At 40.8% G+C, this 16030-nt stretch overlaps 1 protein-coding gene across 1 annotated transcript; it reads right to left on the bottom strand.

The window, feature by feature from the left end:
• Positions 1-6924: 6924 nt before the first annotated feature.
• On the bottom strand, positions 6925-14127 carry wnt8b (wingless-type MMTV integration site family, member 8b). The gene is made up of 6 exons (XM_074645354.1): positions 13716-14127; positions 12449-12482; positions 10543-10681; positions 9558-9683; positions 9329-9471; positions 6925-8174 (listed from the first exon to the last, which is right to left on the bottom strand). Exons 1-6 carry the CDS (start codon positions 13784-13786, stop codon positions 7605-7607), a joined length of 1083 nt encoding a protein of 360 aa, XP_074501455.1. The 5' UTR covers positions 13787-14127; the 3' UTR covers positions 6925-7604.
• Positions 14128-16030: the final 1903 nt, after the last annotated feature.

The following is a 16030-nucleotide window of genomic DNA, read 5'->3' on the forward strand; positions in this document are numbered from 1 at the left end:
GAAATAAATAATAAGAATAAAACAATAACAAAATAAAATGAAGAAATAAAATAAAACATTAATAAGAATTAAAACAAATAATAATAATAATAATAATAATAATAATAATAAAGGAAGAAATAAAATTTAAATTAAAATAAATACTTTTTATTCAAAATATATGATTATCTTATAAAATATGAGGCATTGTATAGAGTAAAATGCCAAGCAGTATATAATGTAGTTGGAATCAACTCCAATTAGCAACATTAAAATGCCATTATAGCATGTCTCTGCAACCATAATAATAATAATAATCCAACAATATATAATAGTTTAGATTCTTCCATTGAAGATTGATAATGCTTTTGTACTTTTACTTGTACCAGACTATTTTACAGAGTGGTATTAGATGCTTTACTTATGATTGAGGAAACACTATATAAGGAGTACTGTAAGGCCCTGTTCATACAAACCTGGTATTAACATGCGTCCTCAGTGATCCGATCACAAGTGGACAGTTCTAAGTAGAGGTGTGAACGCACTCAAGGCGCATTGAGGACGCATTGAGATCCAATCGTTCAGACCACATTCAGAGGTGGTGTGGGCCACATATTTTACTTCTGATATTCATGTAATATTACGTCACAACATCTGCTGTATTAGCCATGTGTTTACTACGTGTTTATTTGCATATAGAGCGGGGACGTGGTCACTCAAGACGCATGTGGAGACGCATTCTAATGCCAAGTGTGGACTTTAAGTGTGGACTTAAAGCTGTCCACTTGTGATCAGATCACTCAGGACGCATGTTAAGGTCAGGTCTGAACAGGGCCTGAGTTGTGGACTTTCTCCACAACATGAACATGCCACAGGTGTCCCTGGTTGGACTCAAACAAACAACACTGCAGTTCTCCATTGTGTCACATCACTGCTGATTTTGCTCCAGCACACGTACTAAAAGGTTATTTGAAAACATTTACAGCCTTACATTGCACTCTTCTGTCCAGGGTGTAACCCGCCTTCACCCAATGTCAGCTGGGAACGGATCCAGCCCCCATGCGACCCGATTGGGATAAGCGGTTACAGATAATGGATGGATGGATGGACATTGCACTCTGAGTGAGCATGATAAAAGCTGCATACAGGGGTTGAAATTATATCAGAAAAATCACTCAGGAATTGTACTTAAGTCAAATTTTGAGCTACTTGCCCTTCACTTTAAGGAACAGTGTGTAACATTTCAGGGGATCTATTTGCAGAAATGGAATACAATATTCATAACTATGTTTTCATTAGTGTATAATCACCTGAAACTAAGAATTGTTATGTTTTCGTTATCTTAGAATGAGCCCTTCATATCTACATAGGGAGCGGGTCCTCTTCACAGAGTCCGCCACGTTGCTCCACAATATGAATGTCAGTCACCGAGTATAAAACCATGGTACCGCCAGCCGCCGTCTGACTTTTATTGCTCCCAAAGTAGTGTTATTATGGTAAGGATGACCTCAGAGCGAGGTGAACAGCGTTACCACGTTTTTGCAATCGACGGCTCACGTTACCGCAGTCTTGAAAGGGAGGACTAAAAGGAGGGGAACTGAGTTGGTTGCAATCTGCAACCACCCCGTTAGTTGCCACCAAATCCTACACACTGTACCTTTAAGTATTTCCATCTTTTGCTACTTTTTTACTTCTACTCCACTACATTTTGGAGGTATTTTATTTTACGTTCTACGCCACTACTTTTACTTCACAGCCATACTGACAAGTTACTTATGATGCATTATCTTAGATTATACTACACATAAAGCTGTTGAAATCAGTTCCACCTGGACCAACTACAGTATTAAAGTACAACAATAAACTGTTGGGGGTCATTCTGCATAGTACAGTAAGTGCTTTACTTTTGACACAAAGTCCATTTTGCTGGTAATACTTATGTACTTTAGACAATCTGTATCTGAATACATTTTCCACCAGTGCTCGTCTAAACAATGCTCTGTACAGTAGGAAGCAATAATGCACATTAAAGTCATTGATGAAGCATAATACAGGACATAACACAATATATTTCCATCTGACAGGTTGAGAAGTTGTCCCCGCTCTCTTTGTCGCTCCCTCTATGAGAAGATATGGTAATAAAAAAACTGAGCAAACACTTTTGAAATCCTGAGCCAATATTTGACTATGGTCACTATTGCCTCAGCAGTTCTGTATTGATCACTGTGGTCTACCTTGCTCACTGGACTGATCAGCTGATAGAGCCTCACTCTGTTTCATCAGTGTCAGACTGGTATTGAACTCGATGGAGTTCATCTTATCAACCACTGTGTCATTGTCACTCTGTGTTTTTAACCTTTTTTTTCTGACAGATTTTTAAAGCGACAAACACAAGCAAATTTCCTGATTTCATTTTTTTTGTAAAACCTGATACATCTTGTATGTCTTCTGTTGATTCAGGCTTTATCAGCAGGCTTCCACTGCAGGGACTAGTTTGGGGCTCCCTGGTGGGTTCCCATGCTCTGTGTTTCCTGTGCAGATCAGTGAGCTGAGCTGAGCTGATCCCCCTGATGCTCCCCTCTCCCCATTCTTCTGCAGATAGAGCCGGGAGATCGACCACCCTGGTGAGCCTCGAGAAGCTTGTATCTCTCAATCCTGCTGATAGCAACAAACATACACCTCTGCTGTCTTCTCCCCAGCAGATGGACTGCTGTCAAAACAAAGACCCTCTGGAGGAAATACTATTACCATGAAACAGCTTCCTGGTTGAGTGAAAGCATCTGATGTCTCTTGAGCTAAAGCAATAACCGACACAAAGATGCAACACAGGTAGAATTCACTGAGTTTTCTCATCTGTGTTGGCTTTCTCTCACATTCACACTGACCCTCGCCCCTCTAGGTGTTGTAGGTCTAGAAGCCCTAATCCATAAATCCTATTAGTCAAGGATTCTCTGAAGCATTATAAGTAGTTTTCCCATCTTTCATTGATTGCTTTATCACTTGCTACCTGAGAGAAATCTGTCCCTACATTATTTATTTATATGTCACAGTGGTGTGTTGCAGAGCCACAAAAGTACAAATTTAAACATTCCATCCCTACGTCTCTTTTCTGCCAGTACTGTATAGTAAAAAAACAAAAAAAAACATGTACACACCTCTAGCAATAATCTTTGGTTTTCATACAGATGTTTAAGAGGAGACACCCATAGGTAAAAACATAGTTTTTCATGCACTGGTCAATTGCTTCCATGACATGTCCCCTAGAGGAAAGAAAACATCCAAAATATACATTAAGGTGTTTATTTAACTACACTTTGTCCATTTGCGTCTGTAGATTTCTCCTAAATTGACCAAAAGTTAGCATTAGATAATACCTCATTTGCATATTTAAACATCAAATTTCAGAAAACTTGTAATTAGGGCTGTCAAAGTTAACACGATGACGTGACGTTATCGAAAGTTCGTTTGAACGCCACTAATTTCCTTAACGCATTAACATAATCGATATTTCAGAGATTGAAGTGGACTCAGTTTTAAAGCTAGAGTGAAGACACTGGCATCATATGAAACTGGAAAACCTAAAGAATCCATCGGTACCAACCAGATCATATAAGCGCAAAGGAGGCTAAATAACACTCCAAAGTGAGGAAAAACTGTCATGGACATATTTGACCTCTGACCTCAAGATATGTGAATGAAAATGGGTTCTACGGGTATCCACGAGTCTCCCCTTTACAGACATGCCCACTTTATGATAATCACATACAGTTTGGGGCAAGTCATTGTCAAGCCCAACAGGTAACAACAGCTTTCAGTGTATCAGTGTGCTGACTTATGATTTAAGCATATTTTGTATGCTAAATGCAGTACCTGTGAGGGTTTCTAAATAAAATATATCATTGTTTTGTGTTGTTATTGATTTCCAATAATAAATATATGCATACATTTGCATAAAGCAGGCATATTTGCCCACTCCCATATTGATAGGAGTATTAAATACTTGACAAATCTCCCTTTAAGGTAAATTTTTAACAGATAAAAAATGTGCGATTAATCACAAATAACTATGGACTATCATGCGATTCAACGCGGTTAAATATTTTAATCGATTGACATTCCTACAAAAAAGAACTGTCTTAATGTAAGTAATAAACTGGGGAAGTTTCATGGTGATATCTATTAGTTAAACATTTTGACCCTATTCACCTGTAGTGTCTCTCAACGTGTGTGGAATTTAACAATACATATCTTTAAAGACTGTTTTCTCAAAAACAAAGAGAGTTTTTTTCTCATACTCCGAGCCAGAATTCCCCACTTCAGTAGCACTTACATACACCAGACTCTCCAGTTTCATTCCTATCTATATTTTGAAGGTTTTTACAGAGGGGTTTGTTCATATATCATTAATAGTCTGATTTATAGAACATGTTATTCCAAAAACATGGCAAAAATGTGTTTCTATGGCTGTTGACAGTATTTACTCATTCATAAAGTGATAAAAAGTGATATCCCCTCTGTAAAAACCTTTGACTTTAATATGTCAACAAAATAAAACAAGAATTATTAATCTCGCTTTATCCAATGTTCAGATATCTGTTCTGGAAATGATTGCAAATTAGCACATATTTGATAAGATAATGCCTCATTTGCATATTTAAACATACATTTTCAGAAAACTTGTAATACAAAAAATAATCGCCTTTATGTAAGTAATCAACTGGGGAAGTTTCATGCTGATATCTATTAGTTAAATTTTTTGACCCTATTCACCTGTAGTGTCTCCTCTTCGATTATTCAAACTCTGTGAGAAAGCATCTGCTCAAAAGCCCACTCTTCCTCTGTGGTGTCCCCTCTCCCTCCACCACCTCGTGCTCATGTGTTAACAGCAAATTGGACATGGCAGGGCCGGAACGAGAGACGGAAGTTCAGAGCCCTCGGTCGGAGGTCGCGTCACTGTCTGGGAAATTATGTGTCACGATAAACATTGTGTGCTTTTTCACACGCCGTTATAATGTGTCTTTCATTCAGCTCACCTGCCTTCCCTTTGGGCATTTGTGTGCTTGGTCACGTGAGGGAATAAAACTGACAGATGGATTGCATGATGATAAAGTCATGTTGCATGTTTTTGCATGTCTGTAATTCAAATTTTTTGCCTCTGGTTGAATCTTATAGTAGTGCATTATGAGCACACAAAAGCTTAAAGACAAATAGAGAAGTATAGTGCAGCAGGGTACAGGGTGTGTGGCAATATTGTGCAATATAAGCATTCATGTACTCTGTCTCTTTGAAGCTGAGATCTTTTGCTGCTCTCAGTCCACCACCTGACATTAGGTCTCCAGGTTAAGCATAGTATTATCTTCATATGCTGCCCACTAGAGCAATTCCCTCTCTTTCATCTCTGCTGCTGATGCACTACTGATCTTGACTTGAATAAGCGAACGGTGCCACAGGTGTGTGTAAACTGCTGAACTTTAAATCAGCCAAACGGGTTTTCGTGTCTGGCTTTCCCACACATCAGCGGTTTGCTGTGTCAGCAGGCGTGATATATTTGTACATGTGGGTATTAAGTCTGCAATTTTCTGCTGATAGTGAGCCAGCGCATGACAGCATGACTCACATACTTAACCAAAGAAAAAAAAATCCAAATAAGAATCTTTGCATTCTGCATGCCAAGTGGCTTTAAGGCTTTAAGTTTAATCCAAAAATGCATGTGCTAATTATAATTGTGCATCACGTTTAAACTCCTGTGAATGAACATGTTGATGTGCCCCTGTTGTACTCCCTGTCACAGTAAATTGCAGAACGTCCACAGAGCTGCGGGGCTAAAGCTTGGTATGCTGGTTCTTTTGTTGGTGAGAGGGTTTTTGCTGCATGCCAGGCCGAGCAATCCAGCCGGCCCACGGGGGTCACCAGAGGAGGGAGGAGTTTTGATTATGATCATTATTTGGTAAATAAGATGTCAACAAGGTGTTTCCTTGACACTTTGTCGAGTAAAAGGAGGAAGGTGCAGAAATGAACGCCCCCTTCTCAATGGGACCTCTAATCTCCTCTTTCATGTCCCATCTCGTCTGAAGGGTTTCGGCCTCGGCTGCCATGTGCTAGTCCGCCCGGGCCCTGGCACTTCTTACTCGCAGGTGGGGTGAGAGTATCCTGGCAAGCATGTGTTTATAAAACCCACTTGTTTGGGCACAATACTTGAACTAACTTCTTTTGAGAGAACAGTGTGAATCTGTGCAAAGCCTTTTCCCAAAGTCCTTTAGAAGGCGACGGCCCATTGAGAGCGGAGAAGAAGGGATTACCTTCCTCGACAGTGGTGCATTTCCGAGAGAGCTGATTAGCTCTGCATTCATTGTTAAATCGAGCAAAGGAAGGCCCTAGAGGAGTGAAAGGATCCAAATAGGTGGGCCCAGAAATAAAACAGCCGCAGGAAGCCCCGCACAGGCGAGCCCAAAGTTTTCCCAACATTTCTTTCCCCCCACTCCTAAGGAGGTGCGGCGTGAAAAAGGAGATTAGCATACAAAATTAGAGGCGGGATGATTTTTAAGGGCAACTTGCCTCATGCCCTCCACCCCCACGGCCCTGCTCTGTCTGGACAAAGTTAATTAAACTAGTATTAAACAGTAAAGAAACTTCCAAGCGCTTGGGAGTTAGGGGGGCTCTTTGAGGATTACCACGACGAGGGAGAGAACGGGGAGGTATTTGTTGAGGCGAAATTGAGAAAGGCGTGATGGAACGAAGAGTACGCTGGAAGGTTTTCTATTCTTGTCGGGTTTGCCCCCAGAGTATCCTAACCCCAGCGGGAACAATGTGAGGAGGAAGGTTGTGTTTACTGCAACCCGTCAGGTATCACTGCCACAAAGAGGCATCATTCTCACTGAATGATATAGAAGATTGAGGGATTTAATAGTCTTTCATTACATTTTAATAGAAAACAAACCACAACTAACAATAAAGCAAAAACTAGGAAATGCTGTGCAATAAATTAACAATGTACAGTACAAAGTGCTTCATTTTATATACAATTAAATACATCAAGAGGGCAGCAAAGGTCAGGGCGAGCCAGATGATGGGAGAGCAGACTGTCCCAAAAAATGTCTAAATATTTCATAATAAATTCAAAGCTTGGCAGTGATAGTGGAAACATACGAAGGTTACTGCTCGGCTAGGCATTCATGGGAATATAACCTGACGGGTTCTTGAAAATTGTGATTTTAAAAGCTAATTATGCCGTCAGAGCTTCCATCACTCCAATACTAATAACTGTTTAATTTTTCCCCAAGGTTTATGTGTATGAAAATAAATAAATCATGTTGTTGAGAATTTTCAAAGTCAGAGAAATATTCCTCAGATGCCCAAAATGTTCAAAAATGTTGTGAAAACAAAAAGTATAAAAATATATCTTAAATACATTTATACCAAAAAATTCTACAAAGTTGTAAACTTCTCTATCACGTGGCTTTGTGCACATCCAACTTCAATACAAAAGAGACAATGAAGATGGTCGGAAATTGTATTTTTTTCTCTAGCTTTTGTCCAAATCACACACTATCTGAGCATGCACAGAGAGTTTGGGTGTTGACAGGAGCTGCAGTGGTACAAACATGACGACAGCATGATGAAGATGCTCAGTGCTTCTTCCTCAGTCTGAGGTTCTTCCTGCGGCTACTGGCGCTCTCGTTCCTTCCTCTCTGACCTCCTTTCTTCACGCAAAAGTACTTAGTCACCGTCTTCCTGCACTGCTCACACTTCACTGCGCAGCACCAGTGGAATTTACAATTGCAGCTCGACACCATCTCGACTTTGCGCTCCTCCACGGCCAGCCCGCACTCTCCGCACAGCCTCTTGCAGCTCCGCTTCTCCCACTTGCTGAAGTTCTTGCCCTTCTTGAGGCACTCGCGGCCCTCTGTGCCCGGCAGGCCCAGGGTGCGGTTCTCCAGGCAGTAGTCGGGGGAGTCTTCGAGGTGGACCAGCTCCTTGCGGGAGATGGAGCTGAAGGTCTCGGCGATGGCCCCCCGGCTCGCCGCGCTGTTCCCTGCTCCCCGGAGGAGATCCACCTTCAGGGCCCGGTGGTACTTCTCCTTCAGGTAGTTCCCCACCTCCCTGAACTCTGGCAGCTGCAGCCAGCAGGTTTGAGTGGTGCAGCTTCCTGACACCCCGTGGCACTTACATGTCCTCTGCATGGTCCCCTTCACAGCCTGGAGACAGAAAGAAACTTTATTAAAATGTATTTATGGTTTACTGAGTTGAGGAATGTTAGTTTCATATGAAAAACAGTGTCGAAACAAAGAAATTGTTTGAGTATGCACTCATCTACGTATATATTTGTGTGTAAAAGACAGGATGTCCATTGTCCCTTGATTGATGTGTTGTCAAATTAACCGATTGTATTGTCAAAGTTTTCCAGTTAAGCAAAAAAAGGGATGAATACATTGAAAGGAAGAAATGATAGCTGCGTTTCTTTGTCGTCCTCAGTGTTTCCTGACTTTACCCGACACAAAACAGCTGTCGGTTGAAAGGGGACGTTTTCTTTTCTCGAGAAGGGGATGAACTCTCCGTTGTGAGGTGAGGCTGAATCAAAGTTTCACATCGAGTCCCATTGTCCCCCCAGAAGAAATAGGAGTATTTATTTAGCATGTTCATTATCAACATGTTTTCTAGTGTGAGAAGACCCAATGGAGAGTCTCCATTGAGTGGAGGAATGAAAAAAGTTTTTTTCTCTCTTTCTATCCCCATTTTTTTCTGTTACAATGATGCTCCAGGTGCCATGGGGATGCTCGGGCCCCGACAGGGGGGAGCAAAGGCACCGTAAACAAAGAGCACTTCAGCTGCACGCCTGTGGTCCCCTCAGACTCCCTCCGGGCACCAAACAAAGACCAACATAAATGTGGGATCCTTATTGCAAGAATAAAAACTAAACACTTATTTTAAAAAAGCAGCATAATACAGAATGCCGTGCGATGTCTGGCTCCCCAGGATCTCTAATTAAGCTTGCACCAGTGATCCCGAGATTCTCGAGTTGAGGTATTGTCATAAGGGGCATTCAGCGCTGGTAAATAGGCCCTTCTGGTACACCGAACACACTGTTATTATTGGGGACGAGTGGCACCTCACTTATAGCGACGTGAAAGGGATGCTTGGGTGGCACACTCACTGGAAAAAAAATGATTCAAAAGGTGCTTTGCACTGTGCAATCAGTTGGAGGGGCCAGGAGAGATTCCCAAAATGTCGAGCAAGCCGCCACCCAGTTTAAATACTGTATGGTTCAAATCCCTTGTGCTACATCTTATCCAAAGGGCTCATCTCTCATCATTGCCAAGTGGACGGAGTGAATTAAGAGCACCCACTGTACCTTGCGCCCAGCCTCGTTGTTGTGGAGATTCATGGCTGCTCGTGAATCCTGTCCAGTCTCCAACGCGTCAACAAACTGTTTGGAGATAGCCTCGCCGAAGCCAACGTTGTCACTGCAGCCGCCCCAGAGCCAACCGTGACCACCTATAGGTGAATGAAAAAGAATTATCATCTGTGCAATTTTGTTCAAAAGTTGGCATTTATGGTACATATATGTATATTCCTCTGACCTCGTTGTCCGTTCCTGCTGTCATCGCAGCCACAGTTGTCAAAGTCTCCGAGACTGCAGTTCCTGGTCAAAGTGTACATGACTCCGGCGGAGCTGATGGCGTGGACGAAAGCCGTCTCCCGGTTTGCTGTCAGTAGAGAGACTCATTAAACTAGCTTGTCTCATCAAACAGATCCCGGCTCGCATAAAACGGCTTGAAAAAATGTTTGACTTAAAGGTGCTATTGATAACATTCAGCCACTAGATGTCACATTCTCCCTCCCCCGTTCCACTGCATTGACTTCACAACAAGGTGTTACCAGACATTTACTGTCAATCTCAGACATTTATCCATTTTTTCCACACTAAACTGACAACCCAGAGATACCACGTGATACCAACGTTGTTTTACTATTGGCTCACAAGCCTTGTTGGAAATGGGCACCAAACGTCAGATAGCTTCTACAGAGATAAACAAAACATTCATTTTGGACCCGCCAAAGATTTCCAAGTGATTAATTCACAATCATAATTCTTTTCAGGAAAAGCCATACTTTTATTCGGCACCTTTCTAAAGGCTCTGTTGATGTATTATTATTATTTATTTTTTAATATTTGTCTACATAAAAATGTTATCAATAAGACCTTTAATTAGTCAATTTCCCATATTCTGTTCAGGACCATAAAACCAGTATGTCAGTGTATTGCTTTCATAAGCTGCAAATAGAGGCGTTAATTCAGGGAGGATGTTGGGAAATGGATTAATGTGTTTATTTTGCCTCTATAGCGACCGTGCCCGCTGTAACCATCCCAAAGGGTGATGAATGCTTCAACTGAGCAAACATCTCTATTTCACAAAGGGAAAAAACATCTCCCCTCTAACACAGAAACTCGAAACACAAGCACACAATTACAAAACACTTTTGAGACATTTTTGAAATTGGGTCAGCCATGTTTCCCCATTTAGAAGAGATGTTTTAGCTGGTATCTGGGGATTGTGGACTCACCGCTGCGCAAGCTGCTGTGCGTGGACAGCTGCAGGGCCCTCTCAGGGCAGTTCCAGCGGTCCCATGCAAACTGGTATTTGCACTCCTCGATGCCACTCTGAGCTCCCGCTGCCACGCTGCTGGAGTAGATCAGGTACGCCTGCAGCAGCAGAGATATCAAATAATGCACAAGCACCCCACATCTAGTAACAATAACAACATGATGTAAGACGTTGAGATGGTTCTGAAGCATCTTGCATGATTTGATACCCAGATTTATAAAAAACAACTTTATTACTTTGGTCATATACATACAGGTACATACATGAAATTTGACCTTTGCATTTAACCCATAATTAGGAGCAGTGGGCTGTTGTAAAACGCCTGGGGAGCAACTTGGAGTTCAGCGTCTCGCTCAAGGACACTTTGACATGCAAACAGTGGGAGCTGGGGATCGCACCACCAACCTTATGGTTAAAGGATGACCACTCTAACCGCTGGGGATGCACTGATACCGGATTAGATATTGGGCCGATACTGGCTCAAATAGCTGGATCATGTATCGGAGACAATGGGGCCGGATGGATCTATTTAATTCAGTTCTATGTTTATATACTATATACATTATATATTGGAATTTGAATTCCTGTTTAAGTTTTGACCAATTTGTTTCTGCATTAAAAAGGTTTACAAGTGAATTGTAATTCCTTTTCATTTTGACAATTTCTTTACCAAGTTGCTGGTGTACAATTTATTATTTTAATAATGAATAAAAATGTAGTAAATTTTATATCTATGTATTTATTTGTTACATTTTATTTTACTAAGTTAGGAAAGCGATGTTTTAGTCAAGCCTGATGTTGTCTTACACATAAAAGAATGATCCCAGTGACTTCGACACAGTGAGGCATACAGCTTATTAATTAAACACTGGGATTGGATCGGTACTTGGTATCAGCCGATACCCAAAGTCCAGGTATTGGTATCGGGACTAAAAAAGTAGTATCGGTGCATCCCTACTACCCACTGAGCTACAGCCACTTTGGATTATAAAAAATCAGCATCGTCTTCAGAGAAGATTTACCTGATGCAAAAACGTGAGTATTTGCTAATAAATCCAACCAAATTAGTAGCACATAAATATATATTTTTTAATAAATTACACAAGGCTGAAGCCCAGAACACAGAGTTCAGACATTACGCCACTTTAAGACAATCAGAGATCACAGATCCAACGAATCATGAGAGCACTTCTGGTACTTCTGAACAAACTCAGGGTTCACTCAATCAAATGTTGTATGTGAAAGAACACTGGGAATGGTGCTGTGACAAATGTTTCACTCTTCAATGTGTCTTTCCTTCTCTTGAATTTCAAAGTGGATAATCAACAAGTTCTTAATGTGCATTATGCTTATTGTCAATTTCATGACAGAAACAATGTGACCTGATTCAAACATGATTCTACTTTTGAAACTCTTATCAGCCGCAGTGAATATGCTGCATTGTGGAGCTCTCTTAAACCCGTACGCTCTGTCCTTGGCTTTCGCCCGCCTCTCTGCGGCTTGTTCACACTGTGTGAGCGATAATATAACTAATATGTCTCAAGTGGCCTTTGGGGGAGATGGAGTGCCACCTCTTTCACAGGCTCACTAATGATGACCACCCACTATACAGCAATGCCTGCCCTCGCCTCTTAAAACATTCAGATACGCAGAGCCTCTGAATAAGGTCAAGTGTATGGAGGTAGGGGGAGAAAAACACAAAGGGGCAAGAATATCAGTGATATATCATTAGTGCCATACAGGTACAAGAGCTTGTCCATACACTTGAGTTCAGATATCACAAGGACAACACATGAAACCATGTTTTCTCTCTCTCTTTTGGGAAAAAAGGACAGGGAGAAAAGATCAAAAGAGAGTTGGCTTACCTTGGGTCCAGTCATCAAGAAATTATTCACTGACCTGGAAAAGGAGACAGCTTATTCACTCAGGGAAGCTCAGTGTCCTTCACAAATTCCTCTGCTAACATCTCTCATTAGTGCGCTTTGTAACATGTTAAACCGTGACATCAGCGGGCACCCAAACCTCAGCGAACAATACTGATGAATTTGTTCAAAATGTTCTAGAAATCTAAGAATTGAAGGCAATGATTATGTTATTAACACTTGATGACTTGAAATTTGGGGTTGCCAGGTTGTGGAAAAAATCCCATTGACTTGCTTTCATCCTTTCTATTTGAAAAATAATGATTTTATGTTGGTAATTCATATATAAATGCTCATGGTTTATAATAAGCCATCAAGTATGTTGTTATAAATGTTAATAAGATGTTAATAAATGGCTTTAACTCATCAAGTCTGCAGTTTAAAGTGTTGATATGTTAATAAATGGATTTTGGTCTGCAGGCCTTTTCTAGAAATAAGCGGTCAGATGGTAGAAGGCAGTTTAACCCAAAATTTGTTCTTACAACTTATCTAATATAAAGCATTAGTAAAAGATGTATTCACCAATAATAAAGCCATTAGTCACAACTTTACCTTGTTAAAAAGTCATGAAAACAAATTTCAACAAATTCAAACAAATTTCCTTATTTCAAATTGGCAAAATTGTTCAGTTAAGTAGTTTTGTGGGTCAAGTTGTGCCTTTTGAATAAACAATAAGAGAGAAAAAAATATATAAATATACATAAATTAGGGCTTAAAAAAAACAATTATATACTGACAAAAGCAGATGTTGCATATATATTGCCCAGAAATCATTATAGATATTTAAATCAATATCCTCCTCACAAACACTAACCATACACTTCCACGCAACACACACAAACAAACACACACACACGCACTTATCTTTTTTATATATATTTACTGTATTGTTATTGTTGTTATTATATATATCTTGTCCTAATTGTTTGTTATCACTATTGTGTAATCTATTATTTCTTTATATTAATCTTGTCTCTAGGTGGAGGCTTCAGATAAACCCAGTGGGTTTTTTGCCTCTTCCTGCACTGTATATTATTCATGTATTTATTTTTTGTTATGTTGTATAGTCTTAAATTGTGCAAAACAAATAAACAAAATATTGCATAACACCTGCTACTGCCATGAAATGAACTGTTTGGAGATGGACATCCTCAGGACACCAAATTAACCTGCAAAAAAAAATTATATTTCATGCTAAATGCAAACTCACCAGCAGCAGTAGGACCTCATGTGAGCCAGGAGGATGAAGGTGTAATAGAAAACCTCCAAATGCATGAACATCCTGCCAGGTGAGGAGGGTGACGGTGACTCTGAGCCCGTCCAAAGCCTGCAGACTGTCTAACGATGGAGAGGAAACTGAGCTATGAAACTCCACCAGTCAGTCCAGCCAGGGCTTCTTCCAGGATTCAAGGAGGGGGCTCTGCTGAAATGGAGCTGCTCTCGTCCCCAACAAGAGATTATCTGCTTAATTAAAGATTTTCCCCCTTCTTCCTCCCTGGGCCAATCACAAGTTGTGCAGGGAAATGATCAAAAGGGTACCCTGGGCCTTCAGGGCCGGCCAACGGTGGCTCCCCTGCCTCCATTCAGCAGCTGAAGGAAGATCTGCTTAATCCTATAGCAAAAGTGTAACACTGATCCCTCTGCATTTCTGCTCAGGAGAGGGAAAAAAAAGGTTGATTTAACAGCTGATTGTCAGGGATTAGTCGGAGATAGTCCTCTGGATGACGAATTGTTAGTTTGATAGGTTCCACAAATGTTGTTTGTTCTTGAAAGGAAGTCATTTAACAAAAGGTGTGATTGAATCAATGTGTATCAGAGTGAAACACAGAGACTTTTACTCACAAGGAAGATCCACAAAGCCTCACAAGTGTCATCTGATCGTTTAATTCCAGATCGGCGATATGTAGGCGAAGTTGTTTCCACAAAGGGATCAATATGCGCAACTGTTTCTTAGAATAATCATTTTTGCGCAGTTATGACGCAGAATTGCATTATGTGACGATATTTTAGATATTATTGCGCACACCTGCAAAATATTTTTTTTTAATTTATTTAATAGCCTACAATGTGATACATATGAGGTCATAATCAATAATCACGACTTTTTCATCTCTATTCCAATTTTCACGTTTTCCTGCAATATTTCTATTTCATTTATTTTGAATTCAAAAAGAGCGAATTTCTCGAAGTGATGAGAAACTAAAAGGTGGATGCATGGTGACAGAGTGAAGGCCTATAGCCATTCAGATCAGATATATGGGACATTTGCATGACTAATCCAGACGGTCCCTACCTAACACCGCATGCAGGGTCATTCCTCCAATAACCCCGTCTGACCTTTAGGACCCTTTCCTTTGGCCCTTTAGCAATCTTCTTGTGTGCAAATTAGGATTAGAGAAAAAGTGATTGGGAAGGGAATAAGGGGGGTTGGGGGGGGGGGGACTTCAGAGGGATGTTTTTGGATTAAGATTTAAAGAGGAATGACAAGTAAAGTTAGACAACAGCAGGATCCATCCTGTTGTTTTAGTGTTTTTATATGCAAGATTCCTAAAGCAGCAGTGGGTAGAATTGGAGCGTTTTTTTATAAAACAGTCACTTTATCCTGAAAGCAGTGCATGAGACAGGTAATCTGAAAAAAATCATGTGCCTCTGTGTCCTCCGGTGTCTTCCTGTGTCTTCCGCTGCTCCTAATGGCATCTGCAAGATTTCACAGACCGGAGGAAAACAACCAATCAGAGCCGAGCGGGAGCCTGCCGTCTCTGAGCAGCTGTCAATTCAATTCAATTTATTTTTATATAGCGTCAAATCACAACAGAAGTTATCTCAAGACGCTTTATATATAGAGCAGGTCTTAGACCGTACACCATACACCTGTCAATCACCCGTGAAATCCTATCAAACGGTCAAACTAGGAAGCGCTGATCAAATATGAATCAATATTCTGTTTCTGTAATGCCTATTTCTCACATAAAATGTTTTCAGAAACATCTTGTAGTGTACTGTTTAGCTGTAAAATGAGAAAGTTTGTGACCTGGTAGCCATGTTGAGATCAGTTGAGGAAATACCAAGCACCGCCCACCAGCCGGAGCACAGCCAATAGGAACGCTCTCTCTCTGAAATGACCTGTGATTGGTCAAAGTCTCCCATCACGTGCTAGATTTTTTAAAGCCTGAAAACAGAGCCATGAGGAGGTGCAGAAGTCTAGTTATCTCTCAGAACACTTGAATTACAATATGCTGAAAGGTATATTTTAGGAAATTTGTGCCCAATAATGCCAAAAACATTCTGCCTACTGCAGGTTTAAAGCATAAGCACAATGCATTTAGGGCTGTCCCGAATACCATTTTTTGGGCTTCGAAGCTTTGCCATGGAGCCGCAGGATGACATATTCTTCTATCTGTCTGTCTCCATCTCCCCCGTTTCAGTGCCCAGGACAGTGCCGTTGCCGCACTACTGTACACACCTCTACACATAACAAACAGCGATATCTGTCTGACAATAACTAATTATAATTAATGTTGAATA

This window comes from Sebastes fasciatus, chromosome 9 (genome assembly GCF_043250625.1).
Source record: "Sebastes fasciatus isolate fSebFas1 chromosome 9, fSebFas1.pri, whole genome shotgun sequence".
NCBI lineage: Eukaryota > Metazoa > Chordata > Actinopteri > Perciformes > Sebastidae > Sebastes > Sebastes fasciatus.

Coding starts and splice junctions, on each gene's coding strand:
- wnt8b (XM_074645354.1), bottom strand. CDS start 13,786: ATGTTCATGCATTTGGAGGTTTTCTATTACACCTTCATCCTCCTGGCT. Junction 12,483..13,715: donor ATGAGGTCCTACTGCTGCTG/GTGAGTTTGCAT, acceptor CTCCTTTTCCAG/GTCAGTGAATAATTTCTTGA. Junction 9,684..10,542: donor GCACAGCAGCTTGCGCAGCG/GTGAGTCCACAA, acceptor CTCTACTGACAG/CAAACCGGGAGACGGCTTTC.